General features: G+C 43.0%; 1 protein-coding gene across 8 annotated transcripts in view; it reads right to left on the reverse strand.

Moving 5' to 3' along the window:
• tenm3 (teneurin transmembrane protein 3) overlaps positions 1-24355 on the reverse strand; it is a 796285-nt gene that overhangs the window by 240475 nt on the left and 531455 nt on the right. For all 8 annotated transcript variants that reach the window (XM_085163565.1, XM_085163562.1, XM_085163563.1 and 5 more), the window contains 2 exons: positions 11655-11777; positions 2453-2564 (listed from right to left, as the gene is read on the reverse strand). In XM_085163565.1, coding sequence (XP_085019691.1) covers positions 2453-2564; positions 11655-11757 — 215 coding nt within the window. In that variant the 5' untranslated portion in view covers positions 11758-11777. The remainder of the gene's footprint in view (positions 1-2452; positions 2565-11654; positions 11778-24355) is intronic.

Below are 24355 nucleotides of genomic sequence, written 5' to 3' on the forward strand. Positions count from 1 at the left end.
TGCACACACGCTGTAGACTTTTGATGATCCATGTTCTGAACTATACAACCACCACATCATCACCATGGTCATCAAAAATACAGGAAACAAACTACGCTCTGCATTAAGTGGTGCTCTTTTATGAATGTACATACATGTAACTGAATGTATCGAAGTGAAAAACAGACAAAGTGCAAATTCTTATGATGAAAAAACTGATACTAGTAAATTAACCTACATATATTTACTGGAATTATACAAAACAGCATTAAGTAATGATTACTGTAAGATGATTAAATTAATGTCTATACTAAGAACATTGTATTTGAATGTCTTTATGCTGAGTCATCGAGGTAAGAAAATCCCAGAAAGTGTCTCACTGTTCATGTGGACAGTGAGACACGTTTCACAACTACAACCACATTAACTTGGTGGACAAATACATTAATTTCACTAGAAGAATATGAAAAATGACAGGCTAGCCTTCTTAGACTGAGATTTCCTTGAGTAATGGGTAGAGATGGCACATACCACTTTTTTATGTCCGATACCGATATCATAAATTTGGATATCTGCCGATAACGATATGAATCCGATATAGTGTTTTTTAATCAATAAAACGTTTTTTTAATATTTCGCTGCATTTTGTATAAGTTCGTACTCAAGTGTAAATAAACAACAACACTAAAGCTATTCTGTTATACCTGTATTCAAAAAATACACTGCACCCAAAATATTTCATAGTTCAGCAACACTGATCAATCTAATAAACTTAAACCTGCTCCATCCTCCCTATTCTGGTATTTTAAAGAGTACTTAGCAGAAATATTAAGCAACCTAACTAATAGGGTTGCAAACTCCCAGCCAAAAAAAATAGGGAACCACCCCACCCCCCACCTCATGATGCTTAATCGACGTAATCAACTTTAATTTGATGCAGGGGAAACATGCACAGAAATAAATTAATTTTTAAGAATAATTAAATAGATTCAACATCTTTCTTCAACAGAACTGCAGACGGCACAGATGGTATCTTCCCAAAGGAAAAAGTAGTATAACTTACTAGGGTATAATGGACTTCTATATATTTTACATCAGATTAAAACTTTGGGTGTAAGATTCAGATAATTATTTATTAAAAGCTCGACATTTTAAATGAGAATAAGAAAGAAAAGTATGTATTTGTGCCCCCTTTTCCCTGTTCATGCCCTATCGGCCCCCCTGGCTAAACTTTGCTAGATCCGCCCCTGCACAGTTACAGCCGTCAGCTGTAGAAAAAGATCCTGGTGTAGAAATAATATTAAATAAATTCTAACAACAGATTATCAAGGTTAAACGTGCTGCTGTTGTTCAGCCGCTGGTTTCCTCTTTCTGGTGAGAAGTGAGACAAAAACAAAGAAGAGAGACGATCAGCTGATCATTGATCAGTTTCATGATTGAAGTAGCAGCAGGAGAGAGAGAGAGAGAGGCAGTCGCTCCATATATCTGTTGTTAAGCTTAACGTGGGAATGCTTTACAAACAATCAGAGATGAACTTACAAACTTGCTTTACTTCTCTCTGGGAAAACTTCCTCGGAGATGAAATGCTGGTTTGGTAGCGACGCTACAAATACACACAGCCGCTCTATCACGTGATGCACACTGCTGCTACATGCTACGGTTATGAGCCGAGTTACGCCGTGTCGCAAGTTTTGTGAGGTGCTTTTTTGATATTTAATGGATCAGATTACATTTTTTATTTCTCGCCGATATACGATCCAGTAATTTAGGTCAGTATCGGACTGATACCGATACGTAATATCAGATCGGTCCATCTCTAGTAATGGGGGACATTTAAAGTCGATGTGCACCGTAAACAACATCCGAGATCTCAGGAGAGCACAGTCCCACAAACAGCTAAGATACTGCGAGGGCCCTCAAGCTGCCAGGCCTCTGGTAGAGGACCTGAGCTTGAAGGACAGACAGGATAGGGGTGAGAGGGGAATTTTTTTATAATATAGTCTCATCATCCACTGGATACAAATATCATCAAAATGACACAACACAGAGCGAACACCATCACCACAGACACAATGGCTAGGCCCTGACTCCCTCTGTGACCATTCATCGATGGTCAAGGCTGACCTCATGGCCCATTCTTGTCAGTGGTGCTAGTTTCAGTCATAATGCAAATGTTCTGCTTATAAGGTTGGGAAAAGCGGCAGCTGGCCAAGACTGAGGAAGGTCTAAGTCAACCTAAGTCTTTATAAGTAGAAATAAACTTATATGTAGGTTTATTCAATAGAGTATAATTAAATACGGTAGATTTTCAGCCAGCTGTTTACAAAGGTGAATTACACAGAGGAAAAAATGGAGATACCCACATACAGAAAAGAAATTCTAATCACGCCAGTTTGTGTTTTTGACATTTTTGACACAGTTCTAATATTGCTCAACAAAACAGAAGATAATATGGTGTCATCTATTTTCTAACCTGGTCTGGTCTTGGTGCTGGTCAAAAGCCTTCAGTGTCTCACTGGAGGAATAGGACTTCTGGGTGGGGACCCGGAGTCCCTGGGAACCAATAGCACAGCCTTCACGGTCCCCTGATGAACATAAAATAGACAGATTAAAAAAAGTCTTTATGTAGATGCAGCTCAAGCCATAATCCATCAGCATGTACAGTTAAAGTAGAGCATCAAAATCAACTCTGAACGAGAAGGGTGCAAATGTCTGCCAAGCCCAACACACTTTTCAGTTTTACTTGTTTAAAATGTTGGTAGTTTAACCTCCTAAGACCTGAACTCTTGCACAGCAGCATTTTTAATTTCTCTTTGGTATTTGGGCTGATTGGGACCCGATGAATGTAAAAATAAAGAATTACCAGATGTTTTTTTTTTTTTTACCTAATTTTTGTTTTTATGAAAAATGAGAGCCACATATGAGGATATTTGTTTACAATTTCAATAGAACAGTAGCAGTATAACGTCCTCGTATGTGGATATCGGGCCTTTGTAGAGCTAAATTGAGTATTTGGTCTAAATAACCCGAAATGTGACGTCCACATATGTGGACACAGGTCCAGGAGGTTAATTTACAACAGCAAATATTTTGACTTCCAACAAATAATATCATTGAGGAAGGAGACAATAATATAATCAATAACCATCAATGAGACACTTCCATTTTTATCAGCATAAGTTACAAACAGTGCCAACTAAGGAGCTGAAAACGAATGCTCAATGGCTTGAAGATGAGCTGTGAAGCTGTAGTTTACTTGCTTTACTAATTACTTCCGTCTCCTCATGTCCTACACAGAGAACTTCTGTTTTCTACCTACATGTCCCCAGACTTTAAATACACACTGCAAAGCTAATGAGAAATGACACAGAACTAAACTAAACCAACCTTAACTAAAAGAGGGTAACCAGATAGGTTAAGCACAATACACAAGAGACAAGTGATAACAAAAGAAGTGAGATGCAAAAACTAGCAGATAAACACAGGCAGGACTGAGCTAAGTATAGGGGAATTCCCAGAGACAGGAATGCTGTGACAAAACTGAGGGAATACACCAAGGCAAACATTTAAACAATAAGCAACCTAAGAATTAAACCTAAGCTGTTAAGTGATTCTTGGCATAAACTGAACTGTTGATATTATTTTATGTTACATATTTATGTTAAACTAATATAACATAATAGCGTCAAAGAATTACAAAGACAATTTCAGGATCACTGATAGTAGTAGTAATCTCTCCACCAATCATTTCACCATAATTTAGCTTCTTCTTTAATCAAAAAAAGACACAGAACAAATAATGAATCCAGGTTGCATTTACTGGATTTACTGAGGAGGGTAAGTCACTGCAGACTACGTGATTTTTATCTTGTGTCTGTTCCATTAATAACTAACAGTGCAATCAAAGAAAGAAGTTTTGGTCTCAAAACGCTTAGAAAGCATTAAATTATAAAATTAAATTGAAAAAATAATAAAATGTCCTTGATAAAATAGCTTCTCTTTTTATTGAATAAATCTAATCATATTATAATATAAACAAAATTATTCACACATACGAGGGACAGAAAAGTGTAAGGTCGAATCAAATAATAATTTTGAATGTTTAATATCCAAAATCAAAACATTGCGGTATGTTTAAAAAACATGCAGATGGATAAGATAAACTCAAGGAAGACAAAATCATCACCACACAAAGCCACTCCTGACATACCTTTGACTTCTCAGGAGTAAAGAATGAGGTGATATACACAAACCAACGACAGAGCCAGGCCAAACTTTAGTTGTAACAAAATGTAACAAAATGTAACTAATCTAAAAATCTAAAAAACAAACAAACAGGAAACTGACAGGAGTTTGCTATTTGGCTTTTGAATACTCTTGTGGTAGTACAATGTAGTAATAAAATATTTATATGCTGTGAGGACCAATATCTTAATAATAATAAATAAGAATGGTGGTATATGTAGATTACATTGTAAGGGTTGCAGACGATTGTCTAGCTCTGCAGCACATGGACATCAAAGAATCTCTATGATAATCTGCTGAGGAGGCCTCACAATCTTGCTGCAATGCTTTCCTGATCCTGTTATCCAGTCATGACTTAAAAAGAATCTCAGCTGTTTTTATGTTTAGTGTTTAATTCATTTACTGATTGTCCTTTAATATAATTAAATTATAATTGAGAATGGCATTAAAGAAAACATACAACATCTGGGCAGTGCTACCCTACAAGCACACTCTTTAGCCCATCCATTCATTTTCATTACTTCCACTTGATTGCCCAATCAAATCTCTTAACACCCCCCACACCCCCCAACAACAACCTAAGCCTTCACAGTCACAGGAAGCATGCAATATATAAATTGCCCTCTCGTCCCTGCGGGCAGTCTATCCTTCAAGTTTGGGTCTTCTACCGGAGGGCTGGGAATCTGAGGGGCCTGCGTAGTATCTTTGCTGTTCCTACACTGTAAAATGTAATATTGTGTTTAATTAAAAATATTAAGTAGGCAGAACTCAGTTTTTATCAATTTGTTATTAGAACTCAATTTAAGTAACTTACCAGTACTTTTTATGCAAAAATGCTGATCAACTCAATTTATTTGAGTTTTCTTTACTTAGAAAAACTAAGTAAACTGTTTTTCTAAGTTTACTTAGTTCCGCACTTCCGCTTCTCAGTGCGGAAGGATGAAACAATGTGTTTTGAAAATACCATGTCACTACCGTCCTCCTCCCTCGCGGATCAGTCCGCATGTTCATGGTGCATTTGTTATGTAATATGTTGAGCAAACCTGGAGAAGCGTCAGCTCAAGAGATTATTGTCATTGCTGTGGATCTTTACCTGATACACTGACTTGGTGAGTAAATGTTTACTCTTATTCAAACTGATTTTGTGGCTTCTCTTAGTTTAGCACCAGGTTTATAATCTTGCTAGCTAGCTAGTGTTAGCCTAGCGTTGCTGCTGCCGCTGGGCTCATGTTACTTAAAAATTAACACCACAGCCTTAAAAACCTTACATAAAAATATGTCTGTGAAATTTTCTGTTGATTGTTTTAAATAAAAAAGTGAGATAAGAGCCCAGACAAAAGTTTTCGGGAGGTGCAGCCGTTAGGGGTGGGGTGTGATGGGTATTTTCAATCCATAGCCACAACTAACTAACTAACTAATTATATATATCATGTTTAACCGGAGTAGCAAAAGACCGCAGGGGGTTTGAAAAGAATACGCCAGCAGTTAGCTGTGCTCGCGGACTCTTATCAAGCCTTGACCTCCCGGTCAGCTATCACGCTGGTGGATAACAGAGCTCTCCGAAAACGTGGAAGCACTTTTGCAAATATATGATATTTTGTTAAATTAAGTAGATATTTGAGCATTACACAGCTACATTCTCGGCTGAAAATACCTTAAAAGTTTATTTGGTGACCCAGAAAGGGTAGTCTGGGAAAAAGGAGGCTGCGGTTGTCGGCGCCTGTCTATGTGTACTTGTGGTTTTGTGGACTTGTGATACGTTGGAGAACAAGTACTGTTCCAGTTCAAAGTACACATGAAGCCGGGAACGCGATGTGCTTTTGCTCCTCTCGTTTTATCGAGCATGTATCCTGACTTGTGTGGACTTCGAGGGACGTGGTACAGCTAAATATCCCAGAATGTAATTGTCCAAAACTCAAACGCGGCAATGGCGGAGGAGCGCAGCTAAAAAAAATTTAAATATTACATTTCCCGGGTCACAAAATAAACTTTTAAGATATTTTCAGGCGAGAATGTAGCTGTGTAAAGTTCAAGTATCTGCTCAATTTATCAAGACATCACATATTTGCAAAAATGCTCCGACGACATCAGTAAGTATTTTGGTTTTCCAATATATTAGCAACTGTCAGTGACATTTATATTAATCAGGCTGAACTTTAATCATACTTTAGATCAGCCTGTTTTACTTATTGTTTTATTTGTGCTTTGGTTTGGGGAAGTTGTTCCTGTCTTCTGTTATTAGACTTGAGATATGACTGCACGATGCTGTTGCTGGTGACTCCAGTTAATTCTACAAGACATGCTGTGTAAGTACAAAATCAACAACAGTTTGGTCTGCATTTCATGAAAGATCACATCCCCCAAACTTAGTTTAGAGGGTCTACACTGTATATAGTGAAGTCTGCAAGTTTTCAAACAGCAAGATTTTTTTTGTGCCCAAATCATTTTGTAGATCATTAGAATGAAGGTTATTGGCCATGTTTGCATAGCCCTTTTTAAAATGATGCTTTCATGACATTATTGTGTGGGTGGTGGTCACGGCTATCCAGACTGACGGTGGGACATTGAATGTCACCTCTCTGGTGGGGAGGGAGCCTGAGATTGTCCAAATTGGAATCTGTTTTATACCAAATGCAGAAAATTTGTTTTAAGAAAGCAATTAAGTTCATGTTCCAAAAAATATGATTGTTTGCTTGCAGGACAGCAGGAGAGATGAGTCCTCCGTCACAGATGGTGTGGTCAGTGAAGATGGTCGCCTGCAGGTTCAAGCTCATTGCATCTCCAACCCACATCCACTGACACTGTACTGAAGGGAAGTTAAAGACTTTGTCTGCACCTACATTTGGATCACCTCGATCCATGACAATCATTCAGCAGTAATGCCTGGACTGGAAACAAGCATCCTTAAAACATTACAACATTCCAGCTCCTGTGTTGGAATGAAAAACAAATGTGTTTAAATCAGAGACTGCACTTGTGACAGAACAACAAATATATTTTATTTCGGTTATATAAGTAATTTAAGTACAAAACAAACTTGTGGTAGGCCTAAACTTATTTTCAGAATAATTACATCTGAGACTTTGTTTCATTGTAAGATTATAACAGTGATGGCAATATAATTGTTTGTTGTTCAGCAGAACAGTGTCCAGTATGTTGGCTGTTATACTTTGTTGTGTTTGAAAATAAAAGTTGGGCTGATTTTAACATCATTACAAAAAGTGTTGTTAATTATTTTTAATCATATTCAGGTTACCACAAATTGTTTTTTCATTTAGTTGAACTTGAAATGTTTGTCAGTAGGTAAACAATTAGTACTGTACAGTCAGAAATATCAAGTTATTCTTAATACTGCAGACTTGCAATGAATAAGTTGTCCCAACAGTCATCTTAAGTAAGCTTTACTTAGTTTTTTTGAGGCAACGAGTTTACATAGTGTTTTTGAGTTCTGTGAACTAATTAGATTTCACAGTGTAGGACTGCGCTCTTCTGAACAGAGATCTCAGATGTTGTTCCCGGGATCTGCTGGAGTTACTCGCCTAGCTTGGGAGTCACTGTACCTAGCGCTCCGATTACCACTTGGACAACTGTTGCCTTCACCCTCCACATCTTCTCGAGCCCTTCTCTGAGCCCTTGGTATTTCTCCTGCTTCTTGTGTTCCGTTGTGTTCGTTGCTGACATTCGGTATTGCTACTAGTGCCTCCTTCCTTCAGCTCAGCATACAGCTGAACTTGGGGTGAAACCTTCATGCACGGTCAGGAGCTTCCTGGTCTTGATGTCAGTGGCTTCCATCGCCGCCTTTGGCCAGCTTATTACCCCACAGGGTACCTGATCACGGGCAGGGCGTAGGTGTTGATAGCCTGGATCTTATTCTTACCATTCAGCTGACTCCTCAGGACTTGCCTCACCCTCTGCAGGTACTTGGTGGTTGCAGCTTTCCTAGCGGCCTCTTCATGTTTCCTATTTGCCTGCGGGATTCTCAGGTACTTTAGCTGTCCTCTGTGTCTGCAATATTGCCTTCTGGCAATTCTGACTATCTTCCTTCTCTTTGTTATCGTCTGACTACACTTCTCCAGCCCGAATGACATCCCGATGTCATTGCTGTGTGGATCAGTGAATCGATGTCTCGTTCACTCTTGGTATACAGCTTGATGTCATCCATGTAGAGCAGTTGGCTGACAATTGCTCCATCCTGTAGTGGGTATCCATAGCCAGTCTTGTCAATGATCTCACTTAGAACCACAAAAAGTTGTTTCTGTTCATCTGGATGTAGCGTTTTCAGTGGGAGAAATGTTTCATCACTCATCCAAGTGACTTCTTCAGTCTCAGCTGACTGCAGGTTTCCCCAACCTTATAAACAGTACTTTTGCACAAACTAGTCCACTGAACAATGGACTGTGAGGTCAGTTCCTTGATCATTACTGAGTCACTTGGATGAGTGACCAAACATTTCTCCCACTGAAAACGCTACATCCAGATAAACAGAATCAACTTTTGGGATCCACTTACCTGGATGACTGAGCATGCATCAAGACATCCCATTGAGGAGGTTCAGGCCTATGCAGAACAGCAGTGGGGACAGAGCATCTCCTTGGTAGATCCTGCAATTGATGGTGACTTGTGCTATTTGCTTGAAGTTGGCCTTTAGTGTTGTTTTCCACATCCCCATTGAGTTCATGATGACGGCTCTTAGGCTCCTGTTGATTTTATACAATTCTAGACATTCCAGGATCCAGGTGTGGGGCATCGAGTCATAGGCCTTCTTGTAATCAATCCAGGCAGTGCACATGTTGGTCAGCCTAGTCTTGCAGTCTCGGGCTTCTGCTCTGTCTTCCAGTAGCTGATGTTTTGCTCCTCTGGTATTCTTGCCAATCCCTTTCTGTGCCCCGCTCATGTATTGACCCATGTGCCTGCTCATCTTTGCTGCTATGATGCCAGCAGCCATGTGGTAGCGAGGCAGGTTATTGGCTGGTAGTTGGATGGGACTGGTCCCTTCTGGGGAACCTTGGGGATCAGGACTGTCCGTCCTTCAGTGGTTCATTTATGCTGCCAGACACTCATGCAGTGCAGTCAGCTCTTCAGCCAGAAGGCATAAACCATGTCGGGGCCTGGTGCTGACCAACTCTTAATACTGGAGACCCTTTTTTGAATGTCTGCTACAGTGATGGTTACTGGATCCTGTTCAGGGAGGTTGCTGTGGTCTTCTCTTAGATCCACTAGCTACTGAGCATTGACATTTTGGTTGTGTATTTCTCCCATATGTTCTTCCAGTATTGCTCCATCTCCAGCCTTGGTGGTGTTCTCATATTGTTCTCCTGCCACTAAGAGTACCCTGGGCTGGTTCTGAGAGAACAGCTGGTTTATTTCCCTGCCTATCTCCCTGTTATACTTAGGCCTACTTCCTTCCGTGCTACCTTGATCTTGGCCTCTAGTCTTCTTCTCCATGGAGAGTACTGCTCCTTGTGGCTGTTCAACTTATAGCCAAGCATCTCACTGATCACTGCTGAGTGCTCCGATTACCATTGGGACCACTGTTACCTTCACACTCCTCATCATCTTGAGCTCTTCTGTTAGCCCTTGGTATTTCTCCTGCTTCTTGTGTTCCTTTTTCCTGATGTTGCTCTCATTCTGTATCGCGTCTCCCATTTTGACCTCGGGATTTCCAGGTTATACTCGGCACAGATGTTTCTGTACACTATGCCGGCCACTTGGTTATGGCGTTCCATGTATGCCCTGCCTGCTAGGGCTAGCAACTTGCACCCTGCTGTTATGCGCTGGATTGTATCAGGGGCATCTTTACACAGCCTGCACCTGTGGTCTTACCAAGTGTGATAGACCCCAGCCTCTATGGATCTTGCGCTCAGAGCTTGTTATTGTGCTGCCATGATTAGTGCCTCTAAGATGTCTTTCAGTCCAGCTTTGTCCAGCCACTGGTAGGATTTCTGGATGTCAGTCACTTCTTCTATCTGCTGGTGGTACATAACGTGCAGGGACCTGTCTTTTCATGATTGTTCCTCCTCTTGCTCCCATTTCTTAGGTTTCTGCTGCCTGAGGTATTCACTGAGCACACTGGTGGCGGCCATCTTTCTGGTGTACTCGTGTTTGTTGTCTCATTCTGGACTGTGGTAGTAACACTCAGTAGTCCCCGGCCTCCTTTCTTCCACTTAGCGTACAGTCTCAGGGTGCTGGTCTTGGGGTGAAACCCTTCATGCATGGTCAGGATATTCCTCGTCTTGTATATATACATATACCCACATTGCAAAATTGGTATGGCCCAGATTTAGCCCACACAATGTGCTTACACATACCGCCACCAAAGGCATTTTGTGGCTCAGATCAGGTTTGCCAGATGTGGCCCACACATGGACCAGCACAAGGGCAGTTGCAGACACACTGGAGGTCCTGTGCTGGCCCATGTGCTACCTCTGGCAAACCTGATCTGGGCCACCAAAGGGCTGTCAATCTTTGCTGTATGTGGGCCCTGTGTAAGTTGTGTGCAGCCACGGGTCACTTGCAGACTGTGCTGGCCCAGGACAGTTTCAGCTCTGGTCCCAGATGTCAGCCTAATGTGTATCTTAATCAAGCCATGTAATAACAACATGTACCGGAACGTAACAGTGCAAAAGTAACATGAAGAAACTCTGTTCAGACAGTGAATGGACTGATTCTTATATAGCGCTTTTCTACTCTCCCAGATTACTCAAACTGCTCTATACAACATGGCACATTCACGCAATCACACACTTTCTCTAAACTGAGTGCTTCCTAACTACATTCATACATATTCACACTCTTGACATGCAGACTGGAGGAGCCAGGGATCGAACCACTAACCTTCCAATCAATAGGTGACCTACTCTACCTCCTGAGCTACAGCCAGTTGGTGGCTGTAGCTCACAGGGTTTTGAATAAAGTGTACACCCACAAACCTGTCAAAGCCACATTTGAAACGTTGGCTACCATAGCAGTATAGTATTGCAACATGGCATTTGGGTCTTCTAACTAAAGTAGGAAAATAGGAACATAAATAGTGCCATCATTGCCAGACCTGGCCCACATCTGGTTGACATACACCCTGCCATGACACCAGTCAGTCAGAAGTGCCAGCTTGATGCCGGATCCGGACCAGACCTATTTTCTATGAGCCTGGGACACATAAACCAAACCACAATCGAGCCAGATATGGCATGCCATCGCATAGACAGTGCCATCTATGCCAGGCCTGGCCCATATCTGGATGATATACCACTTACCACGCCAGAAGTCAGCCAGCAGTGCCGGCTTGATACCAGACCTCCTTGCTATGTGGGTATATATATATATCAGTCAGCTCTTGGCTGACTCATGAAATGAATGGATGGACAAACACATACATACTTAATAAAAAACACATAAAAGACTCTATGAATGTTTTAAATGAGCTGTCTTACCACTGTATGGCCCCTCTTTGTCCTTCCGGCTCTTTGTTAGGGAGCAGTATGGACGTCGCTCTTTCACTTCCATAATGCTTCTTCTTATGCTGCTGGCAAACATACAGGCATACTGCTGTACAGCTGCATAGACAGAAAGATAAACAAAAAGAGAGAGAAAGACAGATGAGTAAAAAACAAAGAAGAAAAAATGAGTGAGAGAGAGCTAAACAAAGAGTGAAGGGTTGTTGGTCCACCTACAATCACACATAGGGACAAAAAGGGGTAATATGTTCCAATGGTGTTGTCCTGCAGTTACTGTTAAAGTTAAACATGACAATGTAACCTGCCATTGCCAGGTACCAGAATGTGATCTTGACTTCATTACAAAAATCACAACCTGCATTCTCTTTTATTGTGTCCTTATTTGTAACCTGCACAAATCTCTGACACGCAAAAGCAGCAGGCTTAACTGGTGTGCTTACAGATAAAGATATATACCAAAAGGCACATTCTGTGAGTCATGCAAAACTTCTGTGTTGACACAAACTCACACACATAAAGACACTGTAAATATGCAAAGTATAGTACAGTATATTGCACAGAAAAATTGATAATCACATTTATTTCATGATTAGTTACACAAAATATCTGCAGCGGTTTGATTGTTTTTTATTAAGTTTTCTTTTATTCTTTTGATGTAGTTTTAAAAATTTAGATAAAAAGGAAAACACACGTAGATTTTTTCATTACAATGCAATTCCCTAAAATACTTTCAGCGTAACCCACGTGTATCCAAAGCTCTTCTAACATCTGCTTAATGTCTGTAAAATCATTACTGAAACCATAAAGTCAAAGTCTGCTCAAAGTCAGCTTTATTGTCAAAAACCATATGCACAGATCATACACAGGAATTTGAAGTTGCAAAGCTCCCATGGCCCTCAGTGTACACTAAAACAATATAAAGATAAAAAGAGGGAAGAGTTGAATGCAGGTCTGGAGTTCCTGTGTGTGAGAGCAAGGAATGAATTCAGCATCCTGACAGGCTGATGGATGAAGCTGTATCTCAGTCTGCTGGTCTAGAGAGGCTCTTCAGTCTCCTTCCTGAAGAAGCTGTTGGACGGATGAGTGGAGTCACCTGTAATGCTGAGAGCTTTCTGGATGAGGCGGGTGCAGTAGAAGGTGCTCATAATGGGTGTTGAGGCTCTTGCTCTTCTCAGTCAGCAAAGGAAGTAGAGTCGCTGTTGGGCTTTTCTGACCAGTGATGCTGTGTTTTTTAACCAGGAGAGATCTTCTGAGATGTGCTCACCCAGGAACTTGGTGCTGTTTACCCTCTCCACATCAGCACTGTTGATAGTTAGTGGGGTGTGCAGGGTGTGGATCCTTTCAAAGGATCTCCACACACTGTCTGGGGATAGTCTCACCACCTGGTCGTTGGGGGATGGGGTGGAGTGGGGGTGGGGGGTCTTCTGTGCGGGGGTGTATTTTTGTGCCTCAAAGTGAGTGAAGAATTCGTTTAGCTCATCCGGTAAAGATGTGGACTAACAGCGGTCTGGTAGTGGGCTTGTAGTCTGTGATGGTCTGTATCTCTGCTGTCACTGAAGCTTTGAGAAATCCTCCTGGAGTACACTGGTCCTATAATGTAATAACTATATATAATATAATATAATAACTATAATGCGGTTCACATTTCGCGCCCTCGCTGTTTCGCTGATTTTTTTTTTGTGCAATTTTGCATGGTGTTTTTTTCTTACAGCGCATTGTGTTCTGTGTCCTGATTGGCTGTAGAGCATTGTCAATCAATCTCCTGCGTGCTGTGTCCTTACAAGCATCCTGTTTGGATCAGAAACAAAACTGATCATGACATCATGCTTCCTGGCAACTGCATCCTTGCTGAACTAGTTTTTGAAACTCAAATCACGTCGAGTGCAAACTCTGCGGGTTGTTGTAGCCTGTCTGCAGACTCATGTTCATCACCCAAGGACCAGTTGACCTTTGATTTAGGTGATTCACCTCTGCCCGAGGAATGGAAGTCGGGTCACACAGAGTCTTAGTGGCTACAGTGATGTTTTTGCATGCCACGATCTCGACTTTGGCCATGCCACTAAAGTTAAGCTTAAGATCAAGCTTAAAGATGAAACAATAATAATAATAATAATGGATTGGATTTATATAGCGCTTTTCAAGGCACCCAAAGCGCTTTACAATGCCACTATTCATTCACTCTCGCATTCACACACTGGTGGAGGCAAGCTACAGTTGTAGCCACAGCTACCCTGGGGCAGACTGACAGAAGCGAGGCTGCCATATCGCGCCCCTCTGGCCAACACCAGACGCCTATAAAACAGAGATTGCAGCCTATTCACCTCTCCGTGAATCGGCTGGAAGGTGCTCCAGCACTTCAATGCTCACGTGGGTAACAACAGCGAGACCTGGAGGGGCGTGATTGGGAGGAACTGCCTCCCTGATCTGCTTTGTTATTGGACTTCTGTGCAAATCACAGTTTGGCCATAATAAACACCTTGTTCGAACATAAGAGTGTCCATAGGTGCACGTGGCACCAGGACGCTCTAGGCCGCAGGTCGATGATCGATTTTGTAATCGTATCACCAGACCTGCGACCATATGTTCTGGACACTCGGGTAAAGAGAGGGGCTGAGCTGTCAACTGATCACCACCTGGTGGTGAGTTGGATCAGGTGGCGGGGGAGGACGCTGGACAGACCCGGTGCACCTAAACACGTAGTGAGGGTGTGCTGGGAACGTCTAGCCAAGCGGAATGCGGCTCGGGCAGTGGCTGAAGCAAAAACTCGGGTGTGGGAGGAGTTTGGAGAGGCCATGGAAAAAGACTTTCGGACTGCCTCAAAGAGATTCTGGCAAACCGTCAGGCGTCTCAGGAGGGGAAAGCGGTGCTCTACCTGCACTGTGTAGTGCAGGTGGAGCGCTGCTGACGTCGACTGAGAAAATTGTCAGGCGGTGGAAGGAATACTTCGAGGACCTCCTTAATCCCACTGACACGTCTTCCGAGGAGGAAGCAGAGTCTGGGGATGAGGGGAATGACCCGCCAATTACCAGGGGCCAGGTCACTGAGGCAGTTAAACAACTCCTTGGTGGCAGAGGCCCTGGTGTTGATGAGGTCCGCCCCGAGTTCCTGAAGGCTCTGGACGTTGTAGGGCTGTCCTGGTTGACATGCCTCTACAATGTTGCGTGGAGATCAGGGGCAGTACCCCTGGACTGGCAGACCGGGGTGGTAGTCCCCATCTTTAAGAAGGGAGACCAGGGGGATCACACTCCTCAGCCTCCCTGGGAAAGTCTATGCCAGGGTGCTGGAAAGGAGAGTTCGTCCGCTAGTCGAACCTCGGATACAGGAGGAACAATGCGGTTGTAATGCAGTAATGCGGACGCTGCACCGGTCCGTCGTGGTGAAGAGGGAGCTGAGTGTAAAAGGGAAGCTCTCAATTTACCGGTCGATCTACGTCCCTACCCTCACCTATGGCCACAAGCTGTCGGTAGTGACCGAAAGAACGAGATCGCGGATACAAGCGGCGGAAATGAGGTTCCTCCGAAGGGTGGCTGGCCTCTCCCTTAGAGATAGGGTGAGAAGTTCGGCCATCCGGGAGGGGCTCAGAGTAGAGCCGCTGCTGCTCCACATTGAAAGGAGCCAGCTGAGGTGGTTCGGGCATCTGACAAGGATGCCTCCTGGGCGCCTCCTAGGTGACGTGTTCCGGGCATGTCCCACCGGGAGGAGGCCCCGGGGCAGACCCAAGACACGCTGGAGAGATTATATCTCTCGGCTGGCCTGGGAACGCCTTGGTGTTCCCTCGGATAAGCTGGAGGAGGTGGCTAGGGAGAGGGAGGTCTGGGCTTCTCTGCTACCCCCGCGACCCGGCCTCGGATAAAGCGGATGAAGATGGATGGATGGATGGATCATCCAAATGACTACGAAGCAGTCAGGAAACACCTTAAAATGCTTCTTGATGCTGGGGTAATAAGTCAATCAGAATCTCCCTTCTCATTCCCCATCGTTGTGGTCAGACTGTTGACGTCTCTGTCTGGATTACCGTAAACGTAATGTGCAAACAGTAAAAGACGCTTACGCATTGCCAAACTCCGAGGAGACCTTCTTCTATCTGGTTCAAACTGGTTCTCATGACAGCTACTACCAGATAGAGATGGAGGAGGAGGATAAAGCCAAAACAGCCTTCGTATGCCCACTGGGGTTTTATGAGTTCAATCGAATGACTCAAGCCATCACAAATGCAGCTTTCAGAGGTTAATGGACAGGTGCATTGGAGACACTAATCTCAAGGAGGTGTTCGTCTTCCTAGACAATTTGATTGTTTTCTCGGACTCCCTCGAGCAACATGAACAGAGGCTAAAGCATGTTTTGGACTGTCTTTGTGAATATGGTTTAAAGTTGTCCCCCCAAAAATGTTGCTTTTTCCAGACATCGGTTAAATATTTAGGCCATATTGTCTCCAAAAATGGTGTGCAGACAGACCTTGAAAAGGTTGCTGCCATTAAGGCCTGGCCAGTGCCACAGAATTCAAAACAGCTTAAGTTGTTTTTAGGGTTCACAGGCTATTATTGCTGATTTGTTAAGGATTATTCAAAGATAGTCCAGCCCTTAAACGACCTCACATGTGGCTGTCCACCTCTCCAAAAAGGCCAGAAACAAACAGGCACTTCCAAATATTTCAGACCTCGAGAACCCTTTGCAGACAGATGGCAGACCTGTTTGTCAGCCAGCCTTTGAAGGCATTAAGGAGAAGTTAACATCATCCCCTGTATTGGGTTTTGCAGATCCAAAGCCTCAATATGTTCTGCACACTGATGCTAGTACTACAGGCCTCGGCGCCGCTCTTTATCAGGAGCAGGATGATAAAATGCGTATCATTGCCTATGCTAGCAGGGAACTGACACCAAGCGAGACCAGATATCCAGCTCATAAGCTAGAATTTCTAGCTCTGAAATGGTCCATTGTCAAAAAATTCCATGATTAACTTTATGGTAACGAGTTCATGGTTGTAACGGCTAACAAACCGCTTACATATATTCTGACCACGGCAAAACTTGACGTAGTGAGCTATCGCTGGTTAGCAGCATTGTCTACCTTCAACTTCCAAATCAAATACAGAGCTGAAAAGGCTAACCAGGATGCCAACGCCCTATTGTGGCAGCCTCATCAAACTCTGGCTGCAGATAGTGTGGCATTGGAAGAGGAAAACAGGATTCAACAACTCACCTCATGTCTTCTCAGATCCCTTCCAAGCTCTAACAATGTATGCCCTGACACCATAGCAGCTGTAAGTAATAAGCATCTTCTCAATGGGAAATGTGAAAACTCACCTTATGTCATTCTGGTTGAGTCCTTGGCGATGAGTGCTGATGCCATTCCTGATGCATACAGTGATGTGAGATGCGCTTAGTGAGATACTAAGCAGGTGTTACATTTGCAAGCCACAACAGCGTTACGCCACCAGACATCGTTGATGTAAACACAGAGTCCCTCTCCACGAGTCTTACCCCCTTAGACGAGACCTCTGTCGCTGACCTCTGCCAAAAGCATGTTAGCCAGTTGAATGGCACTGTCGGGAATGTTATTGTTAAGCCAAGTTTCTACAAAGATGAAGACACAGCGCTCACTTCAAAGTGGACCGAAGTAAGCGTACACGATCCAGCTTGTTGTCCAGGGAGCGCACGTTGGACAGTACAATGGTGGGAATAACAGGTTTGTGTGGTTTAGCTGCTAGCCTACTCCAGACGGCTCCGTGCTTACCCCTCTTCCTCCCACACCACCTGAGACGTTTCCACTGTGGGCGAGATCTAGCAGCGGGGGTTGCTGATGGTAGATGCCCCTGAAGCAGTCCACAGTTCCTCAGTGTAATTTGTAGCTCTTCCATGTGTGAAAAGTTTGTGGATTTGCTTATGTTGATTTTGAGCAGGAGCTCACGACTGTATGAGCGTTTTTGTAAAAAACAAGAAAAACAGCAAAACAAACACGGGAACACTGTTCTGTTCGGACAGAGAGCAGTCGCTGCATGTGTCTGCGCTGCCATCTTGAAAGATAAAAAAGATTAACATCTATAAGCCACAACAAAACCAAACTTGAAGAGGAGCCAGCTTGTTAAAATGCAATGTTCTGCTGGAAAAGTGACATTCATTTAAGTGTTACTTTGATAGGTACTTCATCCAAACATTACTCCTACCTCTATGGCAATAGCATTGTCCCAGTAGGATAATGGGACCACCATAAAGAGATGTGTTCTGGAGAAGCCCAAAAAGCTAATTCTGTTCATCTGGGTGCAGCGCTTTAAGGACAGAACAGAATCAACCTTTTGGGATTTCCTTACCTGGATGATTGGGCAGGCATCAAGACTGTTCTGGAGAAGCTTGAGTAACACAACACCCATGGCACTAAACTCGCCTCAAAACTTTGTCATTCAAACAGGTCTTTTGTGTATTTCCATGGTGGCAGTGAGGTTTGACAAAGTCCACATATGGTGATAGTGTCATAAATCAGAAGACCAACACATCTAATATAATGCTACCCAGTCTGTTCCAAGCTAATGACAAGCTGTCCTGAAAAAAAAAAAGAATAAATAATAATAACAATAACATTTATTTGCATAGCACTATTCATAGCACAGAGTTACAAAGTGCTTCACAGACACCTCACTGCATCTCTTTACTTCACTGAGTTGACCCACATGACAAAGCTAGCTACCAGGTATGAGCGAAACTAAGAGAGAACACTAAGCATTTGGTAGAGGTCTCTCTCTCCTGGTTAGGAGCCATGGATCTGGTGGATGTAACAACATGCAGGGAGTTTACAGATATACCAAGAGTAATTTAAATAACCTAGTAATGTTTAAACATTCTGTAGCAGTACAGTTAGAGGGAAAATAAATATGTAAATTAAAGTCACCTTATAAATAATACTGTCAAATTTCACAGCAACAGATTAGAGCAGATTAGAGAATTTATTCAAGAAATCACTGAAGGGTTTGGGAGGTTGCTAGATATTACAACATACTGTATATTCACACAAATATTGGTAGGATAGTTATTCAAAGGACTAAAATGAGCAAGAGAAAGTTTAAGGCAGGGGTGTCAGTCATGCCCCCCGATACAATTATATCTGGCCCGCGAGATAATATGTGTCAGTTATTAATTGCCCGTCGGTACGTAGGAGCTGAATCCTCAGACCTGCTGAGAATCCTCGCAGGCTGGGACTTTATTTTGATGGCCACACCATACAGCCAACCACATGCAAAGACAGACATAGATACCATTATGTGAAAGAAGGAAGTGGGCAGACATCTCCAGAAAGCAAGTGTAGTGGTACAGGCCGGTTATACAGAGAGATGGGGAGCTGGATTTAAATGCAAGCTTGTCAGGAAAAAGTGAAGATATCAGCGAAAATGTAAAATGTGCAGCATCTGGCTGCAATGATCCTGGAGACTGCAAAGCCGAGTGCAGAATTTATCGAATTAGGAGCTCTCTAAAGCATCCATTTCTATTTTCATCCATTTTTCATTGTGGAGAACAAAAGGTTTCAAATTTGTCCAGGACCTTAAACCTCATGTGTGTTTTCTCAATCATGTAGAAAAACTGTTAAACATGTAACTTCTTTACACTGACAGAAAGGGGAGTTTCTCTTGTCCGGCCCACTTAAGATCAAAGTATAAGTATGTGGCTCGCAAAGTAAAATGAGTTTGACACCACTAGTTTAGTTATCTTATCAAAATTTAAAATATGTAATTAGATGTTTCTGGCAGTGGCATTTCTCCAGTGGTCACCGAAGCCATGTCAGAAACGTCACATCACTCTGGAGAAGATGACCAGGTGAGAACTCAACCGGTCATTCAGGTGTTTGAGCTTTCAAAAGCATGGTGCATCCACATTTCCCACTGGGCCCAGCTTCAGTTTTTGGATACCATCCTGTAGCAGTGATTATGCTTGTAGGCAACCTGTCTCAGTCCAGTTCTTGATACTTGGAAATGATGTGATAATTTTGCATGTCCATCTCCTGCTTTATGAGTATCAACAATTACTTTTCTCAGGTCTAAATTGCTTTCTTTAAATTTTGGTGTTTTTAAGTGGCATCTCCAACCGTTGCTGAAGTTTTTATATTGTGCGTAAATTGGAAGATAAGCCTCAGTTTTAACTTGATTTTACAACCATTGAGCATTATCAGGTTAAAGCACATCACTACATGTGTGCAAACAGAAATTATTTATACTTTTTGCCTCACCTTTACATACAACTCTTTTAATATTTTTTAAATGTCAGTGTGCCATATGAATGCATTAGCAGTAAATTTAATAATGCTCTATATTAACAGTTACACACTAGATAGAACCACTTTATAGGATTATATTTGTTTGCAGATGTTGGCAGCTATCAGTGAATAGTTATCAGCTATTATGAAACAAAAAAAGACTTTTTATCCATAACAGCAAATGAACTGAACAACAGAAAATACAAATGCTATTTATGGTCTCCTCACAACAGTGATAAGAAAAATAAACTGAGCCAACATGGCATGTTTGTTAATACAGAGACACACATGTTAATGTGATCTCTGGTCTCCCACTCAGAGACATAGGTCTCCGCTTGTTACGTTCCCCTGAGGGGTCTAGGCGGTGAGGGGGAAGTAACAAAAAGTGTCCGGGTCAGAAAAAGGAGACAAAAAGCATAAGGGTTGAATTAAAGAGTTTTATTACAGTTTCTATTAAAACTAACTAAAAGAGACGGACAAGCCGCTATCACCATTTAAAGAAATAAACAAAACTCAAATGTTAGTCAATAAAGCACAAAGTAAGTCAAAAAGAGTGCAGCTCACTAGCTGCAAACACAGACACGCAGCTCACTAGCTGAAAACCACAAAAACACAGCTCACTAGCTGCAAACATCGCAAACACACACAGCTCACTAGCTGTAACCACTCACATGGCACTCTGGCACTGAGCTCACCTTTCCCTGGGCTTAAATCTCTTTAATTACTGACAAGAGTCAGCTGTGTAAAAGGGAAAGGTGGCAAGTAAGGCAGGAGAGATGGTCGGACACGCCCACACAGACAACTTCAGGAGGCGGCCCTGCTAGGGCCGTAACACCCCCTCCCATAAATACAAACCCGTGGTTTGTCACATGATTATGATAACCAAAACAACTCAAGTCCATAACCGTTGCATCACCAAACTGTAGGCTTTCCACCTACCACACCCCATAGCAACGGTTAGGCATTTCCTGCGGAAGCTGCCAACCCCATCTCAGTGGGTTCACAACATTGGCAGAGAGTGGCCCCAGACCCTCGAAACAGTGTCCCATGTGATAGCCAGGGCTTTGAACCATCACATGTTGAGAACCCAGCAGGCAGCTAGTGGGCCTTACTGAAACGCTTTGCAGACGATTCCTCAAGTCACCGGTACAGGCATGTTTGTTAGCCAGGGTTGCGGGTCTTACTGGTGGTTTTATACACAGTCTGTCCCCCTGCAGGTCATTTTGAGGACCTGGGAAATTGTCACCCAGCGGCAGCTCAGGGGTAGTTGACCTCTTACCCCGACTACATGACACTACTGAGCAATTATGCTCCAAGTGTAGCCCTTTACTAGGCCGGGCAACCTTGTCGGATTGAGAACCCTGACTGACTTTTCTCAAAGCAGGCCCTTTTTGCTTTGAGTGTGCTTTCTGTTTGAGATTCAGCCTCAAACAGTTAGCAACAAGGTGTCCAGGTTTGTGGCAGAAGAAACAAAGTTTTGCTCTGGATCTCGAAACCACAACTGCATTAGCCTTGTTAGCTGGCCCAGTCTTACCTCTCCAAGATGTACTATGGCGCACAGGGATATCGTGTCCTGCAGCATTTGCTTTATGAGTCAGCTCAAACTCATCTGCCAAGGTGGCAGCTTGCTGTAAAGTGGAAACCCTCTGTTCACTTAAGTAACAAGCTATCGACTCAGGTATAGAGTTTCTAAAATCCTCCACAAGAATTAGCTCACATAACGAACTTAGATCATTAGCATGGCTTGCCGAGCACCACCTATCGAAAAGCTTTTTCTTCTCTCTTGCAAAGTCAAGGTAAGATTGACCCTGTGCCAACTCCAAACCTCTAAAATGCTGCCTATAGGCTTCAGGTACAAGTTCATAGGCTTGGAGGACAGCACTTTTAAGCTTCTCATAAACTAGGCAGTCATCCATAGACAGACTGGAACACGCTTCTTGAGCCTTACCTGTCAACTTACACAGCAACATCACCCCCCACACATCTTGAGGCCACTGCAATGCAGTCGCTATGCGTTCAAATGCAATAAAGAAGCTATGAACACTGGACTCACAGAAAACTGGAACCAGGTGGATGTTATTGCTCACAAACGAGCCTCTGGACACCTGTGCACTAATAGCTGTATCATCCATTTCGGGGGCAGAGAAGGCTTAGCAAACACACCCTAATTGAGACACTACCACACCCGTCTGCCAACTCAGACTACCTAACAATTAAACAATGAATGGAAAACTACACAACTTACTTTAACTGACCAACCTACCTCTTTCTGCACACACGTTAACAAATACAACTTACCCAGTTCCTAAGCACACCAAACTGTACCTACCTATCTTCTGGAGCGTGCTGGGCTCGAGGCAACTTTAAAGGCAAAACTCCAGCGACCGGAGCCCTGAATTGCCTACCCCCAACAGGGAACTAATCCCCACCCAGGATTACTCCGAAAATAAGAAAGGCAAAATAATAAAAGAGTGCCCGAAGGAAGAACTTAAAAAGCTCAGCTGGACACTCACCTAACTAAACTGGGAAGTTGAATCTCTAAAGGTGAAAAAAACAAGATAATCAAAAGTCAATTCCAACTCAAAACTCCCTTTTCAACAATCCCGGACGAGCCCCCACTTGTTACGTTCCCCTGAGGGGTCTAGGCGGTGAGGGGGAAGTAACAAAAAGTGTCCGGGTCAGAAAAAGGAGACAAAAAAGCATAAGGGTTGAATTAAAGAGTTTTATTACAGTTTCTATTAAAACTAACTAAAAGAGACGGACAAGCCGCTATCACCATTTAAAGAAATAAACAAAACTCAAATGTTAGTCAATAAAGCACAAAGTAAGTCAAAAAGAGTGCAGCTCACTAGCTGCAAACACAGACACGCAGCTCACTAGCTGAAAACCACAAAAACACAGCTCACTAGCTGCAAACATCGCAAACACACACAGCTCACTAGCTGTAACCACTCACATGGCACTCTGGCACTGAGCTCACCTTTCCCTGGGCTTAAATCTCTTTAATTACTGACAAGAGTCAGCTGTGTAAAAGGGAAAGGTGGCAAGTAAGGCAGGAGAGATGGTCGGACACGCCCACACAGACAACTTCAGGAGGCGGCCCTGCTAGGGCCGTAACACCGAGTGTCCAGCATTCAGAGGCTACCTGAGGACTCATGTGAGAGAAAATCTGCTCACACAGACATTTAGAGCCAAATACTGTCAATAAGGCCTCTGCAATGTTCTGAAGACAGTTAAACCTGTCAGGTAGTGACGTCCAGCAGGTGAACATGCAGCTGCATGAACACGCACAGCTGTGGATTCCAGCTGCTTCGATGTTGCATTAACTGGCATTAACTCAGCCAGTTAATGTGAGACAAATCCAGCTGCTCATGAAAGATTTCTGGTTTGATCAGAAAATAAAACATTGGTCCAAACACCTGAAAGTCCCGAAAAGCATTGTGTCTCGAGTCTACAGCTATATCTGTGTATCTCTGTGGTGCTGTGCTGAGCGGACAGCTGCTGAAGCTTTTGAAGTGTTGGAATGTGGAAAACTAACAACGTCAGGGAGCAGCCTGAAGAGGTGGAGGTATGCTCTAGACCAGGGGTAGGCAACCTTTCTGATGATGAGTGCATCTAAAATTTCCTCAGAAGTCAATGTCCCATATAATTGCATTAGCAATAAATTTAATAACGCTCTATATTAACAGTTGCTGCGCTGAGCGGAGAGCTACTGAAGCATTTGAAGTGTCGAAATGTGGAAATTTCAACATTGCTTGAAAAAACTGACAGCTAACAACGTCCCTCTCACCAGTAGGCAAAGTTATTTTTAGCCAATGAGAAGTTGAATCTGGTAGTTGGGGTTGTTAGCTAAGATACTCATTAAGAAGCGGCACAACTAATGTGTCTATGCGAGCTGATTTGCGATGTGCACCGCTGGCCCGGCCATTTATTTTTTAATGCTCCTTCTCAGATTAACTCACTGCGTGTCGTGCCCAGGGCTGGACTGGGACAAAAAATCGGCCTGGGCATTTTGACTAGAGACCGGCCCCCCAGGTATTAAAGCCATAAAGCCTTTGAATGAAAACAAACGCTGTGGCGACAGTGATGTACAGTCTTGTTGGTATATGTGTGATTTCTATACATTTTACATCAGATAAAAACTTTGGTTGTAAGATTCAGATAATTATTTAATAAAAGCGAGACATTTTAAATGAGAATAAGAAAGAAAAGTATTTCTTTGTGCCCCCCTCTCCCTGTTAATGCCCTACCTGGCCCCTGGCAAAGCTTTGCTAGACCCGCCCCTGCACAGCTATCAGCTGTCAGCTACATAGAAAAGGATCCTGGTGTTATTTGTCTCTCAGAAACAGTTCATAACTTCCCTTCAACTCATTCATGTCACCTAAAAGGTAAACCTGTTTCTCCATCACCTGTTCAGCTCTGATGATTCAGTAAGGACA

This window comes from Neolamprologus multifasciatus, chromosome 6, assembly GCF_963576455.1.
Source record: "Neolamprologus multifasciatus chromosome 6, fNeoMul1.2, whole genome shotgun sequence".
NCBI classification, from domain to species: domain Eukaryota; kingdom Metazoa; phylum Chordata; class Actinopteri; order Cichliformes; family Cichlidae; genus Neolamprologus; species Neolamprologus multifasciatus.